The sequence below is a fragment of the Centropristis striata genome, chromosome 7 (genome assembly GCF_030273125.1).
Source record: "Centropristis striata isolate RG_2023a ecotype Rhode Island chromosome 7, C.striata_1.0, whole genome shotgun sequence".
NCBI lineage: Eukaryota > Metazoa > Chordata > Actinopteri > Perciformes > Serranidae > Centropristis > Centropristis striata.
Window position 1 is genome coordinate 15,425,143 of NC_081523.1, and position 26,745 is coordinate 15,451,887.

A 26,745-nucleotide genomic window follows, 5' to 3' on the forward strand; every position below is an offset into this window, starting at 1 on the left:
CGATACTGCCGCTGGGATCACCGGGTTCACAAAGTGGACAGTGGCTATTTGCAAAAAGCACAGAGCCGCTCCCTCCCTCCCTGTGATGGAAAAAAAGAGAACAGAATATGCAGAGCATGGCTAACTAATCCCAGATGTTCATATGTTGCATTATGTCACATGCAAGAATGGAGTGAGCTATCTTGGAAAATATTAGACGCCATCTAATCTGCAGGAAATGTGGACAGGCTGCAGGAAAAGGTGTCCTGGTGCTAATCGTCTGTGACATAATTTAGGGACAGTGGACAGACAGAGTGGAATAATGAGCTGCAGCTTCTGAATGTCTCACAGAAAGTGACTCAGATTATGATCTGAGGTTGACAATATGCAGGGACATTTTATATCATATCAGACTGTTTTCAGTAAACTTTCCATGTCAGACAAACTCAATGCAAGATGTCTGGAGTCTGCTGCCAGCGTTTGTTTCCACTCTGCCTTAAGAATCACAGCACAGATGTGGTACATATACTATATAAACATTACATCACATATTATAACTATAACACAGACTTCTCCCATATGATAAAAACCAAACAACAATGGGCACTAGTGTTATGCTGGGTGCTGTCTACTCACATATAATTTGTAGGAGGAATTTGGGTGGAGTTCTACATGATTATAAAACATTGAAATGAGAAATAAACCCCGAAACTTAATGAGTGACTGACAGTGTATGGCCTACATACAGCATGCATGTAAATTAGATTATGTGTTATGTGTTCTTGTTGTGCAGTGACATCAGCCAGTATTCAAATATAAATATACATGTTTATCTATATCTAATTACAGGCCAAGGGCCCCCCTGGCCTTCACATACAAACTGTCAATCAAAGACACACTTAGCAGACAGGTGGAGACTCAAAAGAGACATTAAATTACACAAAGAGACATAAAAGTATGACACAGACCAAAACAACCACGAAGAGACACAAAATTACTACAAAAAGGGGCAAAACAACCAGAAAAAAAGAGAAGAAATAGACTGAAACAATTTCACACAAAACCAGACACAAAAAAACAAACTAAACAAACAAAAAGAGGCTAGACAACTATAAAGTATGTATATCTTGCTGAGAAGAGGTGATGGGGCTTTTTGTATGTCTGTGCCCAGGGGCCCATGACTTTACAGAAGTTTTTTCAGCACCTGTGACCTAATAAAGAGACGTTCATTCTTGTCTCATTACGGCACTTTGTGAAATTGAATTAAAGGTAAATATAAGTGGTCATGAACCCTGTTATGCCCATCTGACAGATATGTAACTCTCCTTGTATCTCATTCAATGGTTTCTCAGATGGAAGGAACTAAGCTGCAAGGACAGGAAATGAGGAACGGAATCAAGGATGTACAAAGTGAGAAATGAGGAGGTGTGTCAGCTGAGTTGCATTAATTGGGCTGGTGGTGTCACAGGCCTTCACTTTTCGTCTCAGTCTACAGAGAAAATTTCTAAAAAGGTCAGGTCACATCTGACCTTTTTTAAATGGTGAAAAATGCTCATGAACAATAGCTCTGAATCATCTAGGTGTTCCAGTTCAGGCTCCTGATCAGCGTTAATACAATGGAGCCATCACTGGTGTTATTCATTACACCTTTTCCTGTTTTGATATGTCACAAAAAAACATGCAATATTCAAGCCATGTGTCAACTAATCAAGGTCACAGTGGTGAAAGCACCTGCTGCTAGTTATCCAATCAATCAGGCACCATAAAGCAGCTGTGATGGGTGTGTACATGCTGGTGAAGGACTTGGCTGCAGCACAGATACCTGGAAGGCTTCAGATGATGCACTGGCTTCATGTTAGATTACCCACAATGCTCCTTGATGTTGGAGAATGGAGGCCGTCTTTGTTCAGAGCTGTGGCTGTCTTCTGTAATTACTCTGCAGCTGCACTTGAAGCCACCCTCGTGTTTAGTCACTGCAGTGAAATCCTCCTGAGAATTGCTCTGGCGTTCACCAACAGTTTAGCTTTTTACCTTTTAACCATGCTGAGGCTGAATGCATTCCTCAGGCGAGCGCTGGCAGGTGTGCTCTTCTCACGAGAGGGACTGGACCAACATCGATGCTCGAGCTGCTCCACCTGGGCTTCATCAGAGACCTTCAGGAATAACAGCTGCTTTCCTCTGTGCTGTGCAGGAGGGAGGACTGTGACGTGGTTAAAGTCTGTGGTGCAGGCCGTGCCCACACTCTGCCGATGTTCTCTGTCTGTGTGCATGACCATCTTGGCCCTGTCCACTCAGTGCAGTAACGTCAGACCCAACATCTCCACCATTATGACTTTATATGGATGTATCAAACCATTACTGTCCACCTTACAGACTATAAGAAACTTGAAATAGTTTGGAATCTGTCATCGATTAAAAGCAGCCTTTTATATAATGTAAATTAAACTAACCAAAAAATGAAATGTAAACTTTTAATCAAATTCTAAATGTATGTCTTTAACCATGTTTTATTCTAATAAAATAATTGACATATTTGCTGACCAGTCCTGGTTTCCCCACTTTCTTACACATCAAATCCAAAGACTTTTCAGCCCTACGTCACTCAAATTCAAGGGCCCAACAAGGCATAGTTAAAAACATGAGAACTAATAGGTTTTACAGAAGCTCACACTTAATTAAAAAGAGGCTTGAATGTGTGAACATGTCTCAATAGCCCTTTTTCACAGCAGATATTATGATTTGCCATAGGAGAAAAGGTACAGGAGAAACTGATGCCTTTAATGGCTCAGTAGGTGGCCCAGTGAGCCAGCATGCACAATACCAGGACCTCCCCAAAGTGGAATGCAGCCATCATTAATGTTATTAAATTCACCTGTGCTTTTTCTACTGTGACAAGCCAAAATGTCTGCTGTTAAAAAATTGCATGCACATGACTGTTGTTCGAGTGAAACAGTGAAGTAACTGTGGAGACAAAGGCAGACAGCAGAACATAGTCCATTTACTAATGTTAAAGGGACAGTTGACTCCAGAATAAAATGTGGCCGTAAAGAGGTCTGCCTTCTCTTGAATATAATGGAATTTATTCACTTGTGTTGCTCAAAGAGCTAAAAAACAAATTTGAAAAAGTCAACAGCAATGTCTTCTTACTTCAGATATTCCAGACCTTGTTGTGAGCAGTTTCATATAGGAACCATTTTATTTCTATTATAGTGCCCAAATGAAACTACTCACAAGAATGTCTGTGAATTTTCTTGCATAATTGGGCCATGATTTTTCAAGTGTGCCATATAATCCCGTTATATTCAAAAGAAGGTAGACATCTTGGCAACAAAACCTAAACAATTTAAGGTGCATTCATTCACAAACATTCAAGAATATCGAGGACACATGGGAGCAAGCACAACATTTAGCATCAATTTTTTTTTACATTTCGTCACACGTAGGACTTGGAAAAGCATGCACAGCCTGAACTGCACCTTCTCATCGAATGAGCTCGGACACTTAAAAAGGGAAGTATCTGACACTTTATTGCATCGGCTCCACTTATAAACAGTGCCCCACTCCCTCAGTAACCCAACAGCTTCCACAGATGTTGCCAGGATTCAGTGCAGTCTCCCTCGTCAATGCTTCCAGTCAAGAAATCTAAATCTGCTTACAGCATGAATGTGGGTTACAAAAGTACCTGTAACAATGTCGTCCAGTTTTAAAACCCTTCCACCAGCTCAGGAGAACCTCAATGTTTTGGGGGAAACAAAATATGTAAAAGTTGAGTTAAGGCTTGATTGCAAAAGCAAGATAAATATTATGTTACCTAAAAGATGACTTCAAAATAAACGTAACCTCAAAAGCTCCTATGTCTTCACAACAACACTGCATGTGTACGTCAATCTTTCCTCAGCTTTTTGAAACAAAGACATATGAGATCTCACAGAGCTGGCATCCTATCTAAATAAACATCTGCAGTACGATATACTGCCATAAAACTGTGCAAACGTCCTCTTTAAGCCACAAAGCATCTTCACATCACACAATCTACCGGCATCAGTACATGTTTGGCTACAGTATAGGATAAACATATAAAATATATATGTTTTGGTTTACAACTGCCAAAGCCATTGTAGAGATTTTTGGTTTGACAGGACATCTCAAATGATAGTAACATTCACATTTCAAATCAGAGAGTAACTTCAATAATATAAAATTCCTTTTTTTTCTTTTTAAAAAAGAAGAAAATTAAATATAACAAAAGAAAGAGAAAGAAAAGCTACAAATGGTCCCAATATTGCAGTCGTCGTGATGGCAGGGTGTGGGCTGGCAACTGGGTTCAACTTCTACTTCATCTAACTTGAATTACTTCAGTTTAACAGATTACATTATACTTCAGTTAATAGTTTAAATGTAAAGAGACCTGAAATCAAACTCTAATTTGTGCACAAACAGCCTTTAAATTAGAGCATAATGTATAAAGAATGGTAAAAGAAAAAACAGTGTATCAAAATAAAATCTCAGAAGGCTCAGTAAAGAGGCTCAGGGCCGTCAACAGCAAAAACTGATAACTTTATAGATTTAAAAACAATCTTACTCAAGTGGATGCCCACAATGGAACAACAGCTGTGATAAACAATACCGTTAGGATCATTTTCAGAGCGATCTGATGAACGATAGAAACACATAATTTACAGGGTGTCAGGTTCAATGTGGCAGATGACTTTGTGGAGAGTCTCATCATTAAGGTTAAAAAACCCACTCCTGTTTGATAAAACAGTGTTCACAAAGATGCTATCTATCTCCTTGCACAGCAGCGGCGAATAAGTCTTATTACTCATATTCTTATTAAGAATAATGATAAATAAATGATAATTCAGTTCTTTAAAAATGTTTTAGTCGCCATTTCTGACATTTTACAGCAGCAGCAGATCATCAATCTATATTTTGTGGCAGCTGGAGTGCCACTGATTGTTCATCAGATTGGATGCTCACAACGTTATCTTTACAGTTATCGTTCTTGTTGTGGACGGCCCAGTATTCACGTTGACTAGAGCAGAGTATGCAATCCCAAACACAAGGTTTTGTAACATACAAGAACAATCTTTTGTAAAGTACCCAAGAAGATCTAACACAGCTATGTGCAAGCTTTTCTGTGATGTAACTTGTGATGTTGCTCCTACAGTAAATGTGTATCCTCAGAAGAAAGTACAAGAGAGAAACTGAGTCAAAACTGGCAAACAACGCTGCAATTATCAAGAAGCGATGACCTGTGGCTTGGAATGATTTAAGACGGTCATTTACTTCAACTGTGGAGTAAAGACACTTAGAATGATTAGCTGCCAAAGAAAAATATCCAAACTAAACTACAAATCATTGCACTAAAGAAAAAAGAAAGCCAACAAGGTCTTCAAAACCCAACTTCTGTCAGTCAACGGTTTTAACAGCAGCTCTATGATGCTCCCAGTGAGACTAATCAACGCAAGTAAACATGGAAGGCTTTCTCACAAGTTGAGCATGAATGCGAACAAATCCAAACGCTCACTGTCAGTTGCTACAGATTCATAAACCCAGAGCTAATGAAGATTTGTCCAAGCCAGCCCAGACCTCGCCACCACGGACAAAACTGCTTCTCGAACAATAATACAACAAAGATGCCAAAAGGTTTCAGGGAAAATAGACAGTGAGATACAGATAATATGCAACAGTGAGATACACAACTGTTGGGTAAAAGATTGCATTAAAAAGAGCCATGACACGAGACACGGGACGTTGTTTTCTCTTGGTGTCTATACAGAGACGGCCCCTTGCCGTCTGTACGTGTTTGAATGTGCGTCCGCCAGGCTTTCGTTATGTGATGAATGGGGTGGTTCACTCTACGGTCACGGACTTGGCCAGGTTTCTGGGACAGTCCACCTGTATTTAAATGGAAGAGTTAATTTACTACAAGACAAACAACATAAATGTAAATGGACAAGTAATACAGGGCTTCTGCTGTTTTGACTATATGCTACTGTCAAACTGTCAAGCATGATTTAGTGAAATCAAAACAAAAAGACACTTTAAAATTGGGGTCAGAGATTCTGGAGAAAGATTGTTGATATTTGAACCCAACACCCAAACAAATACACCCATCCGATCAGTGCTCCTTTTATACTGTTCGCTTTTTTAATTTTCAAATCCTCGACCAGAACGATCCTCATCACACAAGACTTCAGATGCTTGGACATACTTTAAAAAAAAAAAAAAAAAAAAAAAAGCAGGGTAGGCCTGCAACGGAGCCCGGTGCACATAAATGTTTGCTTCTCTGTCAGAACAGCAGCACAATTTGGCACGGTGAGGAATACTTACTGAATTAAAAACAACTGCTAACTGGGCTGCAATGTCGGGAAATCTCTCTGAAGTGAAGTGCTCTAAAAGCAGCATCAACACTGGCAATATTTACTGCATGTCGTACTTTAGATAAGCTGTTTGTTTTGACCTTTGACATCCTGCAATCCAGCAAAGTCAATGAAGTTTACTTAAGCTACAACAGCTAGTCCAATGCTGTTTAAAAAGTAAGCTACATCTAAAAATGGAAACATAAACAATAACAGAAATAAAACTAATAATAGTAAAAGCTGGTGTTCTTTTCAAACAGGGTTTTTGTTTCCATTAAAAATAATCCAATGACAAGTCTGAGTTGGTGCACATAGTGAGGTGTTTACATTGTAATCTGGCAGCTAAACTCACCAGCACCTTTACAACTGTGCTCTGAATTAAAAGGTTTACATGCCTTGACTGAAAATTAGGTTACTTGTTCAAGTGAGTTAGGACACTGATCTGCACTTATAAATGCATAACTGCATGTTGTTTACTTCTGCCGGCGGTTGTCAGTGCCTTATTTAGCCATCAGAGCAGTCAAGGGTTGCTCAGCGAGATATCAGGACACTGAACTTACAGTTACATTGACAGGCAAATTCACAAAATGATTGCACAGCTTTTGCAGCCACTAAACTTGCACAAGAAGACCAAAAACTGAGTAATTCTTAAAGTATGCAAAGGGTGAATGCACCTCAAAGTACCCTGGAGAGCAAATAGCATCTCTGTGCTCCTTTGCAATTTGCACATATTTATATGAGGCAATATGCAGATGTGCGCCACAAAATTGGTCCCTTTCTATGCAAACGAGCCTCATTACAAAAAAACAGTCCAATTCATAAAGAGACAAGGCAGATGGCGCTTACAAATGATGTGCAATTCATGGTGCTATCAGCGACCGCAATCCATTCATTGGGATTCCTCTTGTGAAGGAGTTATGAATGTCAAAATCATTTGCTCTCAACTTGTATACTCCTATTGCAACTATTTTTGACAATGACCAGCAAATGTGACTATGTATGATTGCAGATGGTGGAGATTTGAGAGTTCAAAAACTGATATTTTGCTGCATTTTTGTGACTTAAGAGACAGATGAGGTAATCAATCTCATCTGGTAAAATGGTCAGTTAACGCTGAGCCAGAAGGGACAGTACTTACGTCGTAACCTCGGAGAACAGCCAGGTGGAAGGACAGCAGCTGCAGCGGGATGACGCTCAGGATGCCCTGCAGGCAGTCTACGCAGTGAGGCACTTTGATGGTGCGGCTAGAGTTCTTGGCGGTCTCGTAATCGTCTTTGTCGCAGATCACGATGGGGCGGCCCTGTAAGTCACACAGAGCAAATCATCTGTTAATGTGGTCCTAAACTTGGATCTGAAAAATTCATTTTTCCCCCCTCGTCTCAGTTGATTTTCACACCTCTTAAACCCACATCTGCTGCAGATTACTGACGGCAATGATGTCACACTGAAACAACCCCTCCCTTATGTTTATTGAGGTGAAGGATCAGAGGTGTGGCACCGACAGCACTGTGAAAATTAACCTAACATGCAAAATGTGCTGTGGTCATCAAGTGTTCGGGGAGGTTAAAATTTAAATACAGAACTGAAGATTCTTCAGATGGTCTAAATCACAATGAAAGCACAAAAAAACTTGCTTGTAAAATCAAAATTGACTAGATCGTTTTCCACAACGTAATGCTGTTAAGACGTGTGAAAAAGTGTTTCATGAGCAAACAATATGCAGGGTCAATCACTTGAGTTCAGTGCTGAAACAGGATTTTTAAGACAAGATCATTTAGCTTTAGTATTACCTAAATATATCAGCTTTGGTAAACAGATTTTTTGGGGTGTGTGTTGGTCTTACCTGGCGGGCAACAATTTGCTGCAGGGCGTTCTGACATTTGACATAGGTGTGGTCCCTCATGATGATCATAATGACCGGCATGAGTTTATCCACCAGAGCCAGGGGACCGTGCTTCAGCTCTCCAGCCAGGATGCCCTCTGAATGCATGTACGTGATTTCCTTGATTTTCTAAAGAGTGAGACACCCACAAGTTAAGAAAATACAAGCTCACCTTATTACAGTTTACATTTCAAAAACATAAAACCTCAGTCTGTCTCCGTATTAAGAGTATTTCTAAGACTGCAATAATATAGGTCAAACAGGAGAGTGAGTAACATTTATCTATGATATAACTCATGACAGATGTCCAGCTTTTTTGGTTTCTCGCAGTAAAGAAAATGTTGAAAAAAATTCTTGCAGTCTGGTATTACTTCCATAAAGCCCTTCAGAGGCACCTGGCAGATTTAATACATTGGAAGGAAAAACAGGTGGAAAAGAAGGCTGCACTTGCTCACCAGTGCTCCTTCCAGGCAGGTAGCATAATGATAACCTCTGCCCATGATCAGTACGCTCTTCTGCTGGTACAGCTCTGTTGCCAACTTCTGGATCTCGTCATCCAAACTAAGAACCTCCTTAATCAGATCTAACACAGACATAACAGAAAAACACTTGCGAATTAGGATTTAAAAAAACAAAACAAACAAAAACAACTGGAATAAAATTCTGTATCAACATGCTGCTGCTGTCACATGCTGAATATGGACTCATAATGTTGGGCAGGGAGCAGCAGAGTGGCCAGACATTCCTCATTAGTTTACCATCAGGGACATTCCATCATATGCTTTAGATCCCGAGAAGCATGCAAGAGCCTTCAGCTAACAGCTCTCTGCTCCTCTGATCCTTCTCTCATCACTTGGCTTCCTCTTCCAAGAGGATTGTTTGAATAAACAACACAAATGAAACAGGCTTTGGGTATACTTGATCTTTGCTCTGAGAGCTTGTTTTCCATCTCTATACATTTTAATCTCACATGTGATCAGGATTCATCTGGCTGAACCAGAACATTGTGGCTCGATTTACCTGGAAGCACTCTCAGGCCCTGGATTATCTCTCGGCGTCTGGGCTGCATGGAAATCCTGTCATCGCACATCAGGAGTGCAAACATGATCAGAGCCACAAACTGGCTGGTGTAGGCCTGCAGAGCACAAAGTCAGAAAAGCAGAGTGTATGTGTTATTAACCCCTCCAACTTTAAACAGATGCCGGCATCCAAGGCCGAAATACTGTCTTTCAGAGGCTGGAACAGGCTCAATGCAGCAATACAGCGAACACTTTGATCAATTCTTTTGTGGTGAAAAAAGGTCAAATACAGCACCAAGTCTGTGTAACAAATGGTATCAACCTAGTCACTGCTGCAACAACCTACAAGACATAATTCAACATGGAAATGGCATATATCATATATATATATCATATATACCATATATCATACATTCATGTTCTAAGTGCTTACAAACTCTTAACTTTAAATTTCTAAATATGTGCACCAAAACAAATTTTTTTATGATATAGTTTTGACAAGGAAAACTTATCAAATTACTCTTCAGGTTCCCAGCTTTGATGTTAACCACTTCTATGTTGCATCTACTGCTGAATCCTTGAGTCACATTTTCACATTGTTTTTCTTTTTTTATCATCCACCGTGCTGTAGGAATAGTCACAAAACTACCACTGGACATTGCAACATTGCTTGTTGTGACCTGATTACTAAAGCTAAAGTGGTTTTCCTGTTTTGTATTCAATATTGAATACAGCAATCAGATCCTGACTTCAGCCTCTCCTTCATAGCTCTTGGAGTCTGTGCTTCTTGTCTCCCTGTTTTGATAGTGAACTCTCCAGCTAATAATGTGCACCAGATGAGAAATGGAAGAGAGGTGGGTTTTAGAACACGCCAAGCAGCATTAAAATGCATGCAGTTGAGCTCATTCAAGCTAGTGCTGCTCATCCTGGAAAACTTGGTGAACGCACAACATCACATCAGAGATCACACCCTCTGATCATTCTGGAAATGTCACAGCTCACAACTCCGGCACATCTGAGACTTCGTGCCTGCCGTCATCACCGCCCACTGTCTCTCTCCCTCTCTGTTCCTTCATCTCCAAGCACGTTTGGAGGCCTTCCATGCCCATTTGGAAGATTTAATCAGTGCTCGAGTGAAGCCAAGTAATTTCACGGGACCCTCCAGACTCAGAAATGCCAGTGTCTCGTGCCAAGAAAATAGCTGTAAAACCTTTACACTGCTTTTTCTTCCCCCTGACAGCACGCTAACCACAGTCCCTCAGAACTCTGACAGTCTGTGCAATCCGTTCAGATGTGGCAACATATTGGATCCACATAGTAAACTGTGGTGTTTATTTTTTAGTTTTTTTCCAATGTCACCAACTTTTAGTGTTTTTTATGCATAACATGCCAACTGTGCCACCCTTACATAAAGCTGAAACGTGGAAAGATTTATCCTAAACAGACACAGTTGGACTAGAAAACAAACTTTGGAACCCTGTAAATTCCCCGATGGATACAGCTACGCAATTCATGAGGCCGCTCTTCCTCCATTTAGTCAGTTGACCTGCCAGGAGGATTTGCCTTTTGATAGCATCAAAGTATTTTGTCTCGACTTATTCCATAAATCTTGAATATGATTATAACAATTGGAAAAAAAAAGCTCTCTCATTTTTTCCCCTTCTCCAGTTAACAAAAAAGAAAACCTCCAATCAGAATGAAAAAAAGAAGCCAAGTAGATGAATTTGGAGTCATTTAGCAGTTGGGTGCGATACATGTTCTTCATTGATTTGATGAGCTAGGTTGCAGAATTTGGTTGAGTTGGGTGTGGGGCCCAGCCAGCCAAGCAGTAAATGATGGCGTCTCTGAGGCGTGCTCTGGGACTTTGGAGCAGCACAAGAGTCCCTGAGCCAAGCCCAAGGGCTGGGCCAGGGAGGGACCTGCTCCTCCACTCTCTCCCTCTCCTCACTAGCTGAGGCCGGGGCTCCACTATTTCTCTGCTCAGTCCAAACTGGCAAACCCTTGTGGTTTTGAGAAGGGGGTGGGGGGGAAGAGGCAGAAAACCAAGGATCCTAGCTTTACATGAGTGGAGATGAGAATATCAGGCTTCTTCAACTCCCCGAGGGTTCAGAGTGGAGGAAAATGTCAGCTTCCAGGAGGCGGGGCCAGACTCACAATGGAGTACTCATCTGGGTTCTATTTCATCCTTCCTGACCGCCAGAGGCGGTGCATTAGCACTGAATGACTTCGTCTTGCGCATGTACAGGTCGAGTAGTTATACCAACAAAGTCACGTGTGACCCCCTGATAGGTTATATCTTCCGGTGTCATCAGAGGATCTGTTCCTTTGTTCTTCTCGCGTTGCAGGTATACTACAGCTGTAGTGTCAGCGTATGCAAAAAAAAAAAAACCTTACTGGAGCCGCTATAGCCGAAGCTACGTAGTTAGCAGCTTGCCGCCGGGAGCCTTGTGACCAAGCTGTTTCGGTCGGAGCCGCGAGGAGCTCGCCCTCCAAAGGCTGCGGCAAGCCGTCCTCCGGGACGCGGCGTGCGGCCGCTCTCACCGGCACTGTGAGCACCCTTCCTTCGGATCGTCGTACATCCACACAAGGTTGGCCTCTCGGCTGGGTGAGTAATTTGTCTCTTTATTACTTGTTGGTGACGGCAGTGTATCCGCTCCCTCTCCCAGCATAACGGTACGCCGCGGTGGCTCATAGTTAGCAGCAGCGTGTTCGCTCGTGTTAACTTGTTTATCTCAGAACGCCTGGCGGCTGTTTCATGGATTTAGCGGCGACGTGTTGGTGACGGCGGTGTTTTCGCCCCCTCTCCCATCATAAGTGAGCCCTTATCTTGTTGTGTTAACTGCATTATTACGGTAGACGACTCGGTCGTACCCGTGCTGCCTTCAAGGTACCGCTTTTCTGTTGGATTTGAGTAACCTTTCAGTTTGCAGTTAGCAGTGCTATTTTCGCTGGCTGAAACTGCATAGTTATTGGTTTGTTGTTATTTTGAACATCATTCCTTGTTTGGGTTAAACCGGAGGTTCATTATTATTATATGAAATAAATAAATACATATAATAAAAACCTATAACGAAAAAAAAAAAAAATTTTTGAAAGTGCAGAGGACAGCCTTGTTGGTGAAGGCAGTGTCTTCGCTCCCGCTCCCAACATACGCTGCTTGGTGGTGTCATAATTGGCGGTTGCAATTATGATAACCACTCATTGTTGCTCTGCCTGCATGGCTTTTCTGCAGCCTGAGGATGGCCATGACCTTTGCCCCTCATGCCTTGGCCTCGAGCATTTGAGGGAGGGCCTTTCGGAGAACCCGTGCATGAACTGCAGCCTCATGCCCCGAGCGGTACGAGCTGCTAGGCTGGCTGGGATGGAGCAGCTTCTGGGTGGTGTGTCCTCGCCAGAAGAATTGCCCCCAGCCCAGACCCTGGACCAGACCCGGCCCAGTCGGTTGAAGCGCCGGGCCGCAGAGGCTGAAGGCGTTCCCTCCAGGAAGGTGGCCAGGGGGTCTAAGCTGGCTTCCAGGGTGGACCAGCTGACGGCAGAGCTTCATCAGATGAAGTCCATCTTTTTGGCTCTCCAGCCTGGGACTGGTGCAGGGAGTGCGGGTACGCCTACTCCTTCCGTGACCATGTCTGGCCCAGAGGATGACGTCCTCTCGACCACGGCCTCAGCCACTGCCTTCAGGGAATATGAGGAAATTGCAGGCCCTCAGGACACCATCTCCCATGCCTCGGGGGCGGGATCCCGTTCCTCGGCTCACAGCTCGGAGGGGGGATCAGGGGGTAGCTCCATGGGGGCTATCATTCGTACAGCCCTGGCCCGTATACAGCTCGATATGCCACAAGCCCAGCTGCCTCCAGCAAGTGCTTTTTTCAGGCGTGTTCCGACCCAGACTGCCTTTGCAGTGCCTCCTTCAGAGGAATACCTGAGGGAGCTGCATGCATGTTGGAGGGACTCCGGAGCCCTCTCTCATGCAACATCCGATGGCCGAACCCTGGCAGCCATGCAAGATGCAGCCAGGTTTGGTCTGGGTCGCATGCCGGCTATTGAACAGACAGTGGCGGCGCTCATCGTCTCTCCCGATGAGGCCCTGAGGTTGGATGCCAGGTGTCCATCTCCCCAATGTCGTGTCACAGACGGCCTTTTGTCTAAGGCCTATGACGCGGCAGCTCGCATGGGTCGGATAGGCAACTCCATGTCTCACCTTATGCTTGCTCTTTCGGCATCCCTACAGGAGTCCACGGTCGACTCTTCCACTGTGGATTTTAGTGATGCATCCCTGCAGGCTTTCGCCCTTATGTCCAGGGAACTGGGACGGCTGATGTCTACACTTGTTCAGACGCGCCGCCAGGTCTGGCTGGCCCAGTCACCCCTCTCGGAGGCGTGCAGAAGGACCCTCCGCAGTGTCCCAGTGGAGCCAGGGGGGTTGTTTGGATCGGCTGCTCTGGAGGCGCTGGAGAGGACAGTCCAAGCCAGGCAGACCAGGCAAAGCCTGTCTGGGTTACGTAGAGGCACGCCTTTTCCTGCTAGGGCAAGGGGATCAGCAGCTGCCCCACAACGCCGCGCTCAGCCTCAAGGTCGCCTTGGTGGCCACCAGAGGCCCCCTCTTCCAGTGCAACAGCCCATGCGGCGCACAGCCCAGGACTTTCGGGTCCCTGAATGCAGGCCCTCGAGACAACCTCGGGTTACTGAGAGTAACCGGCGCCCCCCCAGGGCCCCCAGAGGCCGGGGGGCCAGGAACTGATGGGCCGGGGCCGGCCGTCGGCTGTATGTCCCAGCAGCAGCTCAGCAATTGGGCTGCTTACATCTCGGACCCCTGGGTGGTATCCACCCTGACCCAGGGGTACAAACTGCAGTTCCGACGCCGGCCCCCATCCATTGGCCGGGTCAAAATGACCATCATGAGCGACCCGGTCAGGGCCCTGGCCCTAAACCAGGAGCTATCTGCTCTTTTAGTCAAGGGTGCAATCGAGCCGGTAGACCCCCTGTCACAGCCCGGGGGGTACTACTCAACATACTTTCTCGTGGGAAAGAAGGATGGCGGGCTTCGCCCCATCCTCGACCTGAGGGGACTCAACAGGTTCCTAAAGGTCATTCCATTCCGTATGCTCAGCACAGCAGAGGTACTGCGGACGATTGCCATGGGGGAGTGGTTTACATCCATCGACCTGAAGGATGCCTACTTCCACATTCCTGTCATACCCCGCCACAGGCAGTTCCTGCGTTTTGCCTTTCAGGGCCACCATTTCCAATTCCGGGTGCTTCCCTTTGGCCTCTCACTGTCTCCGCGGGTCTTCACCCGGTGTGTGGCTGCAGCCCTTTCGCCCCTGCAGTCGCAGGGCATGAAAGTTCTCCCATACCTGGACGACTGGCTGGTGTGTGCGCCGTCTCAGTCCCGGGCTGCTCGAGATACAGCTGCTCTTCTGGCTCACGTGGCCCGACTGGGTCTCACGGTGAACCTGGAGAAGAGCTGCTTGGTCCCCTCCCGGAATATCACCTTCCTGGGTGTGGTTCTGGACACTGTCACCATGAGGGCTTGTCCATCACCACGGCGGGTGGCCGACATCTCTCGCCTCCTCCCTCTCTTCCGGTTGGGCCAGCGGCTGCCCTTCCTCCAGTTCCTGCGCCTTCTGGGCAAACTAACGGCTGCTGCAGCCGTCGTTCCCTTGGGCTTGCTGTCACTACGCCCCCTCCAGAGGTGGCTAAACAGCTTTCACTTGGACGCCAAGTGGCACAGGCACAGAAAGATCAAGGTGTCTCGGCGGTGCCTACTGGCCCTGTCCCCATGGAGGAGAAGGGCGTTCATGCTGCAGGGTGTGCCCATAGGCTCTGTTCCATCTCGCCGGGAGACTGTCACAACGGACGCTTCCCTCTCAGGGTGGGGTGCAGTGTGGCAGAACAGGACAGCGCAGGGGCGATGGTCTGCTCTGGCCCAAGCAGACCACGTCAATGTACTGGAGCTCCGTGCTGTACATCTAGCACTCAGGCACTTTCTTCCCCACTTGGTAGGGAGGCATGTGCTTGTTCGGTCGGACAACATCTCGACCGTCTCCCACATAAACCACCAGGGGGGCACCAGGTCTGCACGGTTACTACATGTAACCAGGGACCTCCTTACTTGGGCAGCCCCCCGCCTAGCCAGCCTGAGGGCAATGTATCTCCCAGGGAGACAGAACGAGGTGGCGGACTCTCTGTCTCGAGGCAAGCCCCCCCCGGGGGAGTGGCGGCTTCATCCGGAGGTGGTTCTGAGGATTTGGGACCGATTCGGCAGGGCGGAGGTGGATCTCTTCGCCTCAGCAGAGACAACCCATTGCCCCCTCTGGTTCTCCTGGATAGAGGAGACCAGCCCACTGGGGCAGGACGCCCTCGCACACGAGTGGCCGATAGGCCTCCTCTATGCCTTCCCACCAGTCCCTCTGATTGCGGCGGTACTTCAGAGGGTTCTCCAACAGGGCCACACACTGCTTCTGGTGGCCCCTTTTTGGCCAGGAAGGACATGGTTTCCTCTGCTGCACAGCCTCTGTCGCAGCAAGCCATGGCGCCTCCCCGACAGGAAGGACCTCCTCTCTCAGCTGAGGGGCAGGGTCTGGCACCCCGACCCTTGCCGCCTGCAACTGTGGGTCTGGCCTCTGCAGGGCCGAACCCACTGCTGAATGAATGTACTGACTCTGTCCGTAGAACTGTCTTGAACGCCAGGGCACCTTCTACCCGGGCACAGTATGAGAACAGGTGGCAGCTGTTCTCGGCTTGGTGTTCAGACAGGAGTGTGGACTCTGTACGCTGCTCTGTGCCCGTTATTCTCGAGTTCTTGCAATCCCTCCTGGATAGCGGGCGGCGTCCCTCTACTTTGAAAGTGTATGTGGCTGCTATTTCGACACGGCACGATCGAGTCGATGGCAGCACTGTGGGGGGCCACAGGCTGGTGACCCTTTTTTTGAAGGGTGCTCTGAGACTGAATCCCCCACAGGCACCAAGAGCTCCAGGGTGGGACCTGCCCTTGGTACTGGGTGCCCTTTGCTTGCCTCCCTTTGAGCCACTGGCACGGGCAGAACTGAAGTGGTTATCGGCAAAGACCGCCTTCCTCCTCGCCATCACTTCAGCGAAGCGTGTTGGGGAGCTTCATGCCCTGTCAGTCAGTAGTTCGTGTCTGAGGTGGAACTCTGATGGCTCAGGGGTTACCTTATGGCCGAATGTGGCATTTCAGCCTAAAGTTCTGACGAGCTCACGTCTTAATCAGCCTATCCAGCTGGCAAGATTTGTCCCACCTGAAGGGGAAGGGGACGATACATCTGAGCTGTTATGTCCTCTGCGGGCTTTACAGGCATACATTGGGAATACCGCAAGTTTACGCCAGTCAGACCAGCTTTTTGTGTGCCATGGTGGTCCGAAGAAGGGTCACGCACTGTCGAAGCAGCGCTTGTCTCACTGGATTGTGGACGTCATAATCCATGCATATGAGGCAGGTGGTCACCCCCTGCCACCCGGGGTGAGGTGCCACTCTGTCCGGGGCGTCTCCACATCATGGGCGGCTCTGAGAGGTGTGCCCCTGGAGACCATATGTGCTGCGGCCTCATGGGCGTCACCGAGCACCTTCACCAGATTTTACCGGGTGAATGTTGCCACTCCTCACCCGCTGGGTGTGGTCCTCCTACCAAGTTCCTCTACTTCCACTCAGTAAGGTGAGTAGGTGGGATTCCTCGTGACTCTTTTGGTATGTGTCATCCAGTGCTAATGCACCGCCTCTGGCGGTCAGGAAGGATGAAATAGAACGAAAGTTACGTATGTAACTACGGTTCTATGAATCCTGGATGACCGCCAGAGCGTCCAGTCACTCAGAACCCTCGTGTTTTCGCGAGAAGATTCTGCAGGAACAGATCCTCTGATGACACCGGAAGATATAACCTATCCGGGGGTCATCAGGGGGTCACACGTGACTTTGTTGGTATAACTACTCGACCTGTACATGCGCAAGACGAAGTCATTCAGTGCTAATGCACCGCCTCTGGCGGTCATCCAGGATTCATAGAACCGTAGTTACATACGTAACTTTCGTTTCATTCAGTGTCAGTGGGCGTTGAGTTCATTTATGAGATGATGCAACAAACTGGTGTACAGTTTCCTCAAACTCAGTATAAAAAGGTCAGCTCACCCAAAATGTAAGCATGTGTCTTCTGTATTTTTGGTGCAAACTGATTCAAATTTTACCTCCTAACTACTGAGTTAGCAGTATCTGGAAGTGTACATATAAATATATACTAGCCATTATCGCAGATTAGGGGTGTAAGAAAACATTGGGTTTTATTGCTTTTTGAGCGATCTAACCCTTTATCTGAACTCAATTTATCACCTCACAGATGTAGACCTCTGCCAATCAGTCAATTTGCAGTTTACATCCATGTCTGTCCAGCCATAATAGCAAACATGAACGTTGGATGCTTCACACACATCTTTTCACACATTTTTAAAATCACCACAGTTTCAAGGTGGGCACCCAAGATTAGTTTCACGAATTCAGTATCTGACCAAATGTGAAATATGCTCACAATCGCCCCATCCATTTCTGAGCTATAGTGTTTAATGATGGTAATAAAAAGGTTTTTTTGCAAAACATTGTATATACATAAAAATGGGCCCACCTTGGTGCTGGCGACTCCGATCTCAGGCCCAGCGTTGATGTGGACTCCGCAGTCAGTCTCCCTGGAGATGGAGCTGCCCACCGTGTTGGTGACGCCCACAGTCAGAGCTCCTCTCTCCTTACAGTAGCGCAGGGCCATGAGGCTGTCTGCAGTCTCCCCTGCAGAATTGGCAGAGTAGAAAAGCATAACAATTTATGCAATGTAACAGTTCTGACAGTAAAATCATGCTGATTTATTAGTTTGTTAGGAAATGGAAATTCATGCAGGACTGATTTGAAACAGCTTCACAGAAAAGCCACCACAAAAATATCACACCCACATCTTTAAAAAAAAAAAGAAATAACACAAAAAATACACACTCAGTCAGAGGACTACAGCAGCACAGCTACAGAAAACTCAACTGTACTGGGCAAATTTGACTTGACAGTTTGCCGAGACTAAAGATGAGCACAAGACAAGATAAATCAGGAAGAACCCGAGTGGCTCCCAGGGATGGAAAGCGGACAAATGGGGGGGAATGTGCATTAGATGAAGTCCAGATGGCACCGGCCTCCCCACCTGACTGGCTGATGAAGAAGCAGACGTCGTCTCGGAAGACAGGAGTGTTCCTGTCCAGGAAGTCACTGGCCAGCTCCACCATGACAGGCAGCTCTGTTAGCTCCTCCAGGACCTGGCGGGTCTGTGAAAGCAACAGAGCACTGCTCAGCATCACTCTGTTAAAACAAGCCAGTCGAGCTCCGAGCAGATCATTTATGCCAGCGCACAAACCTCACACCTGTGTCTACAATACAGACATGACCTACTAGTCTGATGGATTCAATGTGGATGGAAATACAGACATGTTTCCATTATGTGCATTTCTGGCTGGGCACTATGGTGTGAAAATAAAATTTCTATTTTGTTTTTTCACACCACAGCTAATATACAATTTTAATCAATATTTAAAAAAATATATATAATAAACCATACAAATGATTGACAAAAGCAGGCAAACAAACAAAGATGGAATTCTCTATTGGCATTAATAAAGCACAAACTTCACTTTTGTTCAAATGAATAAAAGTATTGAACTACAGCAGTCCAGGGAAGGGTTGGTGATTTTGTACCGTAAAACATAATATACATCATTTTAATTTCTAAGGATAGTCCTAAACCACATGTTTGAATTAATTGCCAAAATTAATTTAGCCCAGCACAAAAGCCTTTAGTCAGTGGCTACTCACCGCCACGCCGGCATGGTAGCTGGTGCCACAAGCAATAAGGATAAGTCTCCTACACCTCTGGATCTCTTTTATGTGGTCCTTCAGTCCACCCAGTGTCACTGAAAAGCAAAGCAAACAGCTCATCCATCATCCTGCTCTATTAGTTTCCAGGTCATTAAAAAAGAGACTCAAATTTTTTTTATACATGTATGCAGCTCAGTTAAATCTACCCAAGCACAGTGGGAAATTGAACCTATTGTATCTTGGATACCAACTTAACTCCCCCGGTTTTAAATTTGACATTATTATGACGAGCATTGATATGCAAGCAATTGCAATAATAAATGTTTTCCTTTTCAGTGGACTTTCTTTCAAAATGTCCTTTTCAAGAAATTATATAAGATGGTATAACTGGAGTTACAGAGCATACAAAAAAGTCAAATAAAAAGCTACTATGTAAAGAAAGAGAAGTAAAAAAGTAGAAAAGAAACAAAACTAAAAAAAAGTAAATAAAATAACTAATTATGTAATTATCAGTTCATAGGATATAGCTGATTAAAAAAAAGAGGTCAGAGGTTACATTATACCAACAAAGATAGAGTGACCATGTAGCATAGACACACACACAATCAAATGCGTTCACACACAAGGGAGATATTTGAGCATGTGTTTGAGCAACATGCATAATGGGACAAGGTGGAAAATAGTGCATTTATAGGTGTTTTTATTACATCAATTCCCCACTGAAAAAACTAACCTGTGTTATCGTCGAAGTTGATTCTTCCCCTCATGGTATTGACCACAGACTCTGGCTGCTCAAAGATCTCCTTCTGCATGAAGGAGCTGTAGTTGCCTGTGGAGGGAGGATCAGAAATCAGTGGAACATTTCCAACACTAGTAAAAAGCAAAACAAAAGGTAAATGCCTCTTGAGAACACAGTGATGGACTTTTTATAAAGTGTGAGCCCACATGAGGCTGTCTGAGGAAGGTCTTGTTGACACACTTTAAGTACCTGAAATGAAAAGCAGGAACATCTTTACAATGTTTTACTGATAATCAGGATTTCCTGGGAATGTAGGGAGTGACTGTTAGTTTTTAACATAGTCAGAGCCACAGGGTAGGTCACCCCTTAAATTAAGGAAAACAAACATGATACATCAGGGAGATAGTGTTTTTCCATCAATAATAAACCGTGACACTGAAATATTCGAGCGTTTCTTAAGCCTGCCGCTGACAGCAATTTGGGTCATGCGAATTAGGTTATTCAGCAGAAAGGCTCCAGAATCTGAAACGGAGGAGAGAGGCTGAGTAATGACAGGACCACAAAGGAATGTCAAGAGCAGCCAACTTCAGTTCACCTCTGCCCCCTGCTGGATTACTGAGGAAACGTTGCTGGAGGGAAGGAAATACAAATATTCTTGTTTTTCATTTTGTGGACGACACTGACATCCAAGTGTTGTTTTGATGTTGGACGAACAGTGGAAGGCATGTCTCCCTTTATATACCAAGTTCCCCAATTTCATGAAATAGCATTTTATTTGATCATTTAGAGCTGCAATATCAGCTATTTGCCATTTCCAGCTGCTAGTATTTGATGGTTTGCTGCTCCTTTATGTCTTATTTGAAGTTAATATTTTTGGTTTTGGGCTGCTGGTTGGATGAAACATGCCATTTAAACACTCTACTGGACTAAATAATGAATTGAGGAAATGGTTGGCAGGTTAATCAATAATGAAAATTGGTGAATAATGAAATGCAGCCCTAGTCCCCGTGAAGGAGTTGTTTGTCATTCTTGGGAAATTCACTTTCTTTACACAATTTATGAAAAATATATATACCGCTCGTGTCTGTAAGGTAAATATGACGTTACATCTCACAGCTTTTTGGCACAAAGACTGGAAAGCGTGGGAAACAACAAGCCTTCCCCCTCAGCAACAGAATCCACTTTCAAACTCCTTGAAAGCTCACCAATAAACATGTTCCATTTTGGATGTTAATCTGCACAAAATCCAATGTTTTAAAATGGAAATTTTTTGTTTTTTAACAATAGGTGCTGTGCCTTCTTGAGTGACAGGGAAGTTACTTATGCCAGCAAACAAATAGTCCCAAAGTGTTGAACCATTTCTTTCATTTGGGGAAAGCTGTACAAGAAGTGCTACAATCCACAAAATGTCAAACTCCAGGCTTCAAAACCACAGTCAGCGAATAAAGCTGACACTTACACTTTAACCTCATTATCCTTTGTTTAATTTAAAATAATGTGTGCTAAAATACAAAGCTAAAAAGAAGAAAAAAGGATCATACTGACGACTGTTTAAGTGGACTCAGAAAAGGAAGGAGAGGATAAAGTCCTGCAACTCAGGGGTCATTTTAATGACAGTGGCTTCCCTGGGGGTGCAACTGATGCAGCAGGGTTGTAACAAGGATGGCCTGAGGACTGGACGTTAACAGCCAGTCCTCCATTAAGATTTACACAATAATAACAGGGTATGGACAAAATTACAAGGCAGTTCACAGATGATTTATTTGTCCAGGGGAAATGTATGGTAGGGAGAAAATGAACAGATCAAAGGCTGACCTTCCACTCACCTTTCATGATTTGCTGTAGCTCCATCTGCAGGGTCTGGATGGCACGGGCTGGATAGTCTCCGGCTCTACGCTTTATCCTGTGGATGGACAGCCGGCCCTCCACCACTGCAGCCACATCGTCGTCCTCCAGGAAAATCACCCGGTTTGTGTGCTCGATCACTGCGCTGTCGTGACGAGAGAGACGGAGCAAAAACAACATCAAACAAATTTGATTTACACTTCACAGAAAAAAATGGAGACGTATGGAACTGGGGAGCATGCTTCAGGGGAAAATCTTTAGCGGTCATGCAAAAAAGGTGCATGCAAAAACATGGGTGTCTGCTTACCTTGCATCAGAGGCAAAGTAGTACTCCACCGCTTTCTCGTCCACAGGGAACAAGCAGGTGTCCTGGTCCGTACGGGGTAGGGCAGAGCAGCTCTTCTTGTCTTTAGCTGCTGAGGAAGGGGAAAAAAGGAAAATGGGCTTCAGATACAATTGTGAAATTACAAAAATAGACTAAAAAACGAAATTTAAACTTACTGGAGCGGTAGACCACAGGAATATGATCTGAGGACAGCTTGTGATCACTCCTCACTCCCATCAGCAAGGGACTTCCCCTCCTGCAAAGGAACATTTTTATCAGCAAACAATACTTGAATCTGCAACAACTAACAACAGTTTGATAGCATCTGTGGGGCGTGTACCTTGTGCCAACTGCCTCTCCAGGGTAGTGCACGCTCTTGAAGACCAGAGCAAAAGCTCCCTCCTGGTAGGTGGAAGAACAAACACATCAGACAGGCTGTTTTATCAGCTGATAATTTCAGTAGTAGCGATGTGTGTGAGCAGGTCCTTACAAGCTGCTGGGTCACTCTTTCCACCAGTGTAGCAAAACTGAGGTCATCACTCTCTCGGTTGTCAAACATGTACTTCACCAGCTTGGCGATGCTCTCTGTGTCAGTCTCTGACTCAAACTCGTAGCCTTTGCTTTCCTGTATAGATAAGAGAGAGAGATAGTTAGACCGGTTTCCTGTCAGAGTGATGACAAAGGTGTTTAAAATAGTTGCTCACCAAGAATTTCCTCAGGTCTTTGTAGTTGGTGATAATTCCATTGTGAATGACAATGAACTCTGCAGACCAGAAAGATTATCAGACACTTTCAGATAACAAAGTCAGCCAGGTGGAAAAAGTGACTGAGATGTTGTAAAATACAGGGTAAAATGATTAGCTGTGTGGAACTGACCATTGGTTTTGTCAGATCTATGTGGATGGCTGTTAACTGGGCTTGGTACACCGTGGGTGGCCCAGCGGGTGTGAGCAATGCCGACGTGAACATCAAACTCCACATCCAGGTCAATATCCTGCTGCTCTAAAGGTTAAACAAACACACACCGCCACATACTTAGCATCCCAATTGCGCCATAATATTACAGGACAACAAATCAAAAAGGCTTCATTTGTTTATTGTTGATTGATGGCACTTGGCTTACTGTTAATCTCCTCATCAAGAGCCTTCACTTTTCCACGTTGCTTGATCAGTTGGATGCTCTTGGCATTTGACTCCCAGTCTTTTCCATTGCCACCATCGATTCCCACACCTGAAAAGAATAATAATAAAAAGAAATAGAGTGAGAATTACAGTGATTACAAGCACTTAAATGCACAATATGTCATTTCTGTTAACTAATGAAACATTTACCTGCTGACTTATCATAAGATAAGTGACTTATCATAAGATAAGTCAACTATTCATACAGATATTGTAGGTAAGCCATGAGGCAGGAAAAGAGAAAACCTGCTTGAAATGCAAGTGGACTTCACAAACAGTAAATGAGCTCCATTATTGGTGCCATAAGTCTAACCCAGCAACATGTTAATGGCTGTTCAATTATTTACAGTGAACATAAGTCAAGTGTAACTGATGAGATAATTCTAACGCTGCATTAACGCTTCATTGGACACACTATAGATACTATCATTGGTGACACGGCAAAGGAAAGAGGACTGATTTTAAAAGAGTGTGTGTTGTTGATTGTTGAGTCTTTTCCGCGTGTCTCACCAGCTGAGTCGTAGCCTCTGTACTCCAGACGGTGCAGACCTTTGAGGAGGATCTCAAGGATCTCACGCCGACTCCTCGGCACATGGTAGTTGAGATAAGCAAAGATTCCTGGGGAAGAAGAGGAGAAACGTGTAAAGATTCAGTGCTGTGTTTCCATTTAAAGAACTGTAAAATTAATTTTTGTTGATTTCTTCTTCCTTTAAAAGAATGCTTAGAAGTGCAGCTGGAAGTAAAGATTGATTGAAATGCCTGTCAAGAGTGGTACGTCCATGTGAAAAAGTTAGGTAGCTGTTGAATAAGCGCTGTTTTGCAGCTGATTCCAAGCTTAATGCTGTTTGCAGCCCATGCAAACAGCATTAACCAAATGAGTTTATACCACTGCATGTAGATTTAAGAAACAATAATGATCAGACCTGGGTGACACAGCTAAAACCTAAAGTATAATATTAATAAGAATATTTTGGATATACAATATATAATATATATAGAACATCATCATTTTAGCAATACATGCAAAATCACAGGAAGAAAAACTCTTCTTGTTCTTAAGTGCATCTCGATACATTAAAATATCATGGAAAAGTCCATTTCCAGTAGTTCAAGTCAAATAGCCCCAACCAAGCATTGAGTGCATATAGATGGACATACTTTTCAGAGGCCAACATTTCCATATTAAACATACTTTTTAAAATTGGTCTTTTGTAATATTCAATTTTTTTGAGACACTGAATTTTAGGTGTTCATTAAATGTAAGCCATAATAATTAGAATGACAAGAAATTAAATACATTAAGACATGAAATGTTTCATTCTGTGTGTAATTGATCAATATAATGTGTTATTTCCACTTTTTGAATTGAATTACTGACATAAATAAACTTTTCTATGATATTCTAATTTATTGAGATGCACCTGTATGTAACATATAAAGGGGGCTGCTGAAACCAAGAAGAACGTAATGTCATTCCTTTAGAAATGTCAAACTGGGACAAGCATTACTTATTTACGTCAGCCTCCACTTCTTACAAGAATTTAAGCCAAAACTCCCTTGTGTATAAAGCCAAAGAAACCAGTCTTACAGGAGCCCTAAATAAAGGCAGTAAGACCTGCTTAGAGACAATGGAGTATATCTATAGACTTGGTGTTTCGCAAGCTGATATCTCCTACCTAGGGAGGGGACGGAGGAGGTGTCATGGGAGAACTAGAAATCTCTTTCAAGATGGTTTCGTTTTGATACTGGTCCAAGATACTTTTCTATGACTATTACTGCACATTAAAATCATCCTGGCAAAAGTCTACATATTATTTTAACATGTTTACAGTGTCACTCTGTAAGTTAGATTTGTAATTGTACACGGGTGTTATTCAGTCATATTTACAGACTATTATGATGCGATAACAGGCCCATGTGAATCAAGACTTGGGGATTTCAGTGAGAAATTTCAGCAATAATCAGCAGTCTTTCTTGAACATATTTGGCATCCACAGCCAGTTCAATCGTTATCCAGCGAATAACTCACACTGACAGGAGTGTCACCTTAATTATCCAAAGGGGAGGCATGAAATACAGCCCTGTTACCCAGCAAAGCTGCACTAACAGATAAATGCAAATACAGAACCCAGAGGGCTGCCTGGTTCAACAGAGCATTCATTCAGAACAGCAGGTGATGGGGGAAGGCAGGGAGAGGAAAATCGCCAAGGAAAAGTGTTGCAGCAAGCAGGCATGGATCACAAGACCGACCTCTGCTGAAGAGATTGGTCTTACAAGAGTTAAGATGGAACCTAAGTAAAGTGGCATCTTTTTATGACAGTTTAATAGAGAAGCGTTTGTTTTGATAAGAAACACCTTGATGTGACAGCTTAATAGAGAAGCATTTGTTTTGATATCCTATAAATACCAACTAGTCTATCTGGTTTGATAGGCGTAATCAGAGATTGTTGTGACAGTGATGAGAGACAGAGGACATGGGTTCCCAGGCGTGAGTGAAGAAGACAGATAATGTGGGACAGGGACAGGTACCAACAAGGCATCTCATTTCCAAACTGACCACGATGAATGATGAAGTAATTTTCCTGATTGTTTCCCAATCAAAGTTTAGTGCAGTATGACAGCAATACACGAGTGTTTTTACATCCAACTACTGGGCACTTATTTTCACTATGTAGAAGACTCAATTACAACACTATGGCAATATTAACTAGTATATAGTACAGACGTTTAACACTAAAACCAATAAACCAGAGCGACAGAGGTTTAGTATAAAGTTAGGCGGTGGACGCAATGTCACCGCAAACCACGCAAGCCACGTTAGCAGGAAGAACCATTTCCACGCTACTAGCAGCTATCGACTGGTCCTTTGACACTTATTTTTAACACACATAGACAGCTTTTACAGAAAAACCAAACAGCGGTGGCTTTGTATTTGGTAAGCTAACAGCATCATCAGCTCATGTTCGCTAACTCAGGTTAGCCACCCCTAGCTAATTTCAACTGCTCCTTTATCCTTAGCTAAGGATGCTAGCAGGGTTTCAGATTTGATTTTTTGCTGTTCTGGTAAACAAAAAATAAAATATCCTCCCCACTGAATGATAATAGTGTAGAATATATTCGGTACTCACCACACATGTCTACAGTTTGGCTGCCACTTACAGCTACTCGGGTAGCTGGGAACGCCTGTCAGTTTAGCTTCGCCCCCTGTGCGCTGACTCACAGCGAGCCGCCTTCTGATTGGTTGAGCGAGCTGTCAGTCAGGTTGCACCTACTCTACGCAGGCACTCCTGACGTGGCATCAGGATGCAGATCCGTGGGCAGGACAGTCAGCAGACCCTGCAGCCGCTTTTCGGTCCACCTAAAGTCAACATCACTGCACAGTTGCAGGCCTGTACTCTCTCTGCCAACTGCAAATGTATTTAATATCTGGTAAATCAATGCGGCACTATCATGAATTGTCGATAATTGTTTAGAATGACTGACTTATCAGCTGTTATTAAAATGTTAAATGACAAACGCACTTACAGCCTTCAGAGCACAATAATAGGCTATT

General features: G+C 44.3%; 1 protein-coding gene across 2 annotated transcripts; it reads right to left on the minus strand.

Moving 5' to 3' along the window:
- Positions 1–2,961: 2,961 nt before the first annotated feature.
- Positions 2,962–26,406, minus strand: gfpt1 (glutamine--fructose-6-phosphate transaminase 1). Of its 2 annotated transcripts, none has more exons than XM_059336848.1 (19): positions 26,321–26,406; positions 23,703–23,810; positions 23,134–23,241; positions 22,887–23,012; positions 22,715–22,773; positions 22,501–22,635; positions 22,351–22,412; positions 22,187–22,266; positions 21,993–22,098; positions 21,667–21,830; positions 19,835–19,930; positions 19,099–19,196; positions 18,434–18,554; positions 17,876–18,033; positions 9,247–9,361; positions 8,682–8,809; positions 8,188–8,355; positions 7,483–7,644; positions 2,962–5,880 (listed from the first exon to the last, which is right to left on the minus strand). In XM_059336848.1, the coding sequence occupies exons 1-19, from the start codon at positions 26,325–26,327 to the stop codon at positions 5,836–5,838; spliced, it is 2,046 nt and encodes a 681-aa protein (XP_059192831.1). In that variant the 5' UTR covers positions 26,328–26,406; the 3' UTR covers positions 2,962–5,835. The 2 variants fall into 2 exon arrangements, with proteins under 2 accessions (XP_059192831.1, XP_059192830.1); XM_059336847.1 differs by having other exon boundaries at positions 21,993–22,101.
- Between the last annotated feature and the right edge of the window lie 339 nt (positions 26,407–26,745).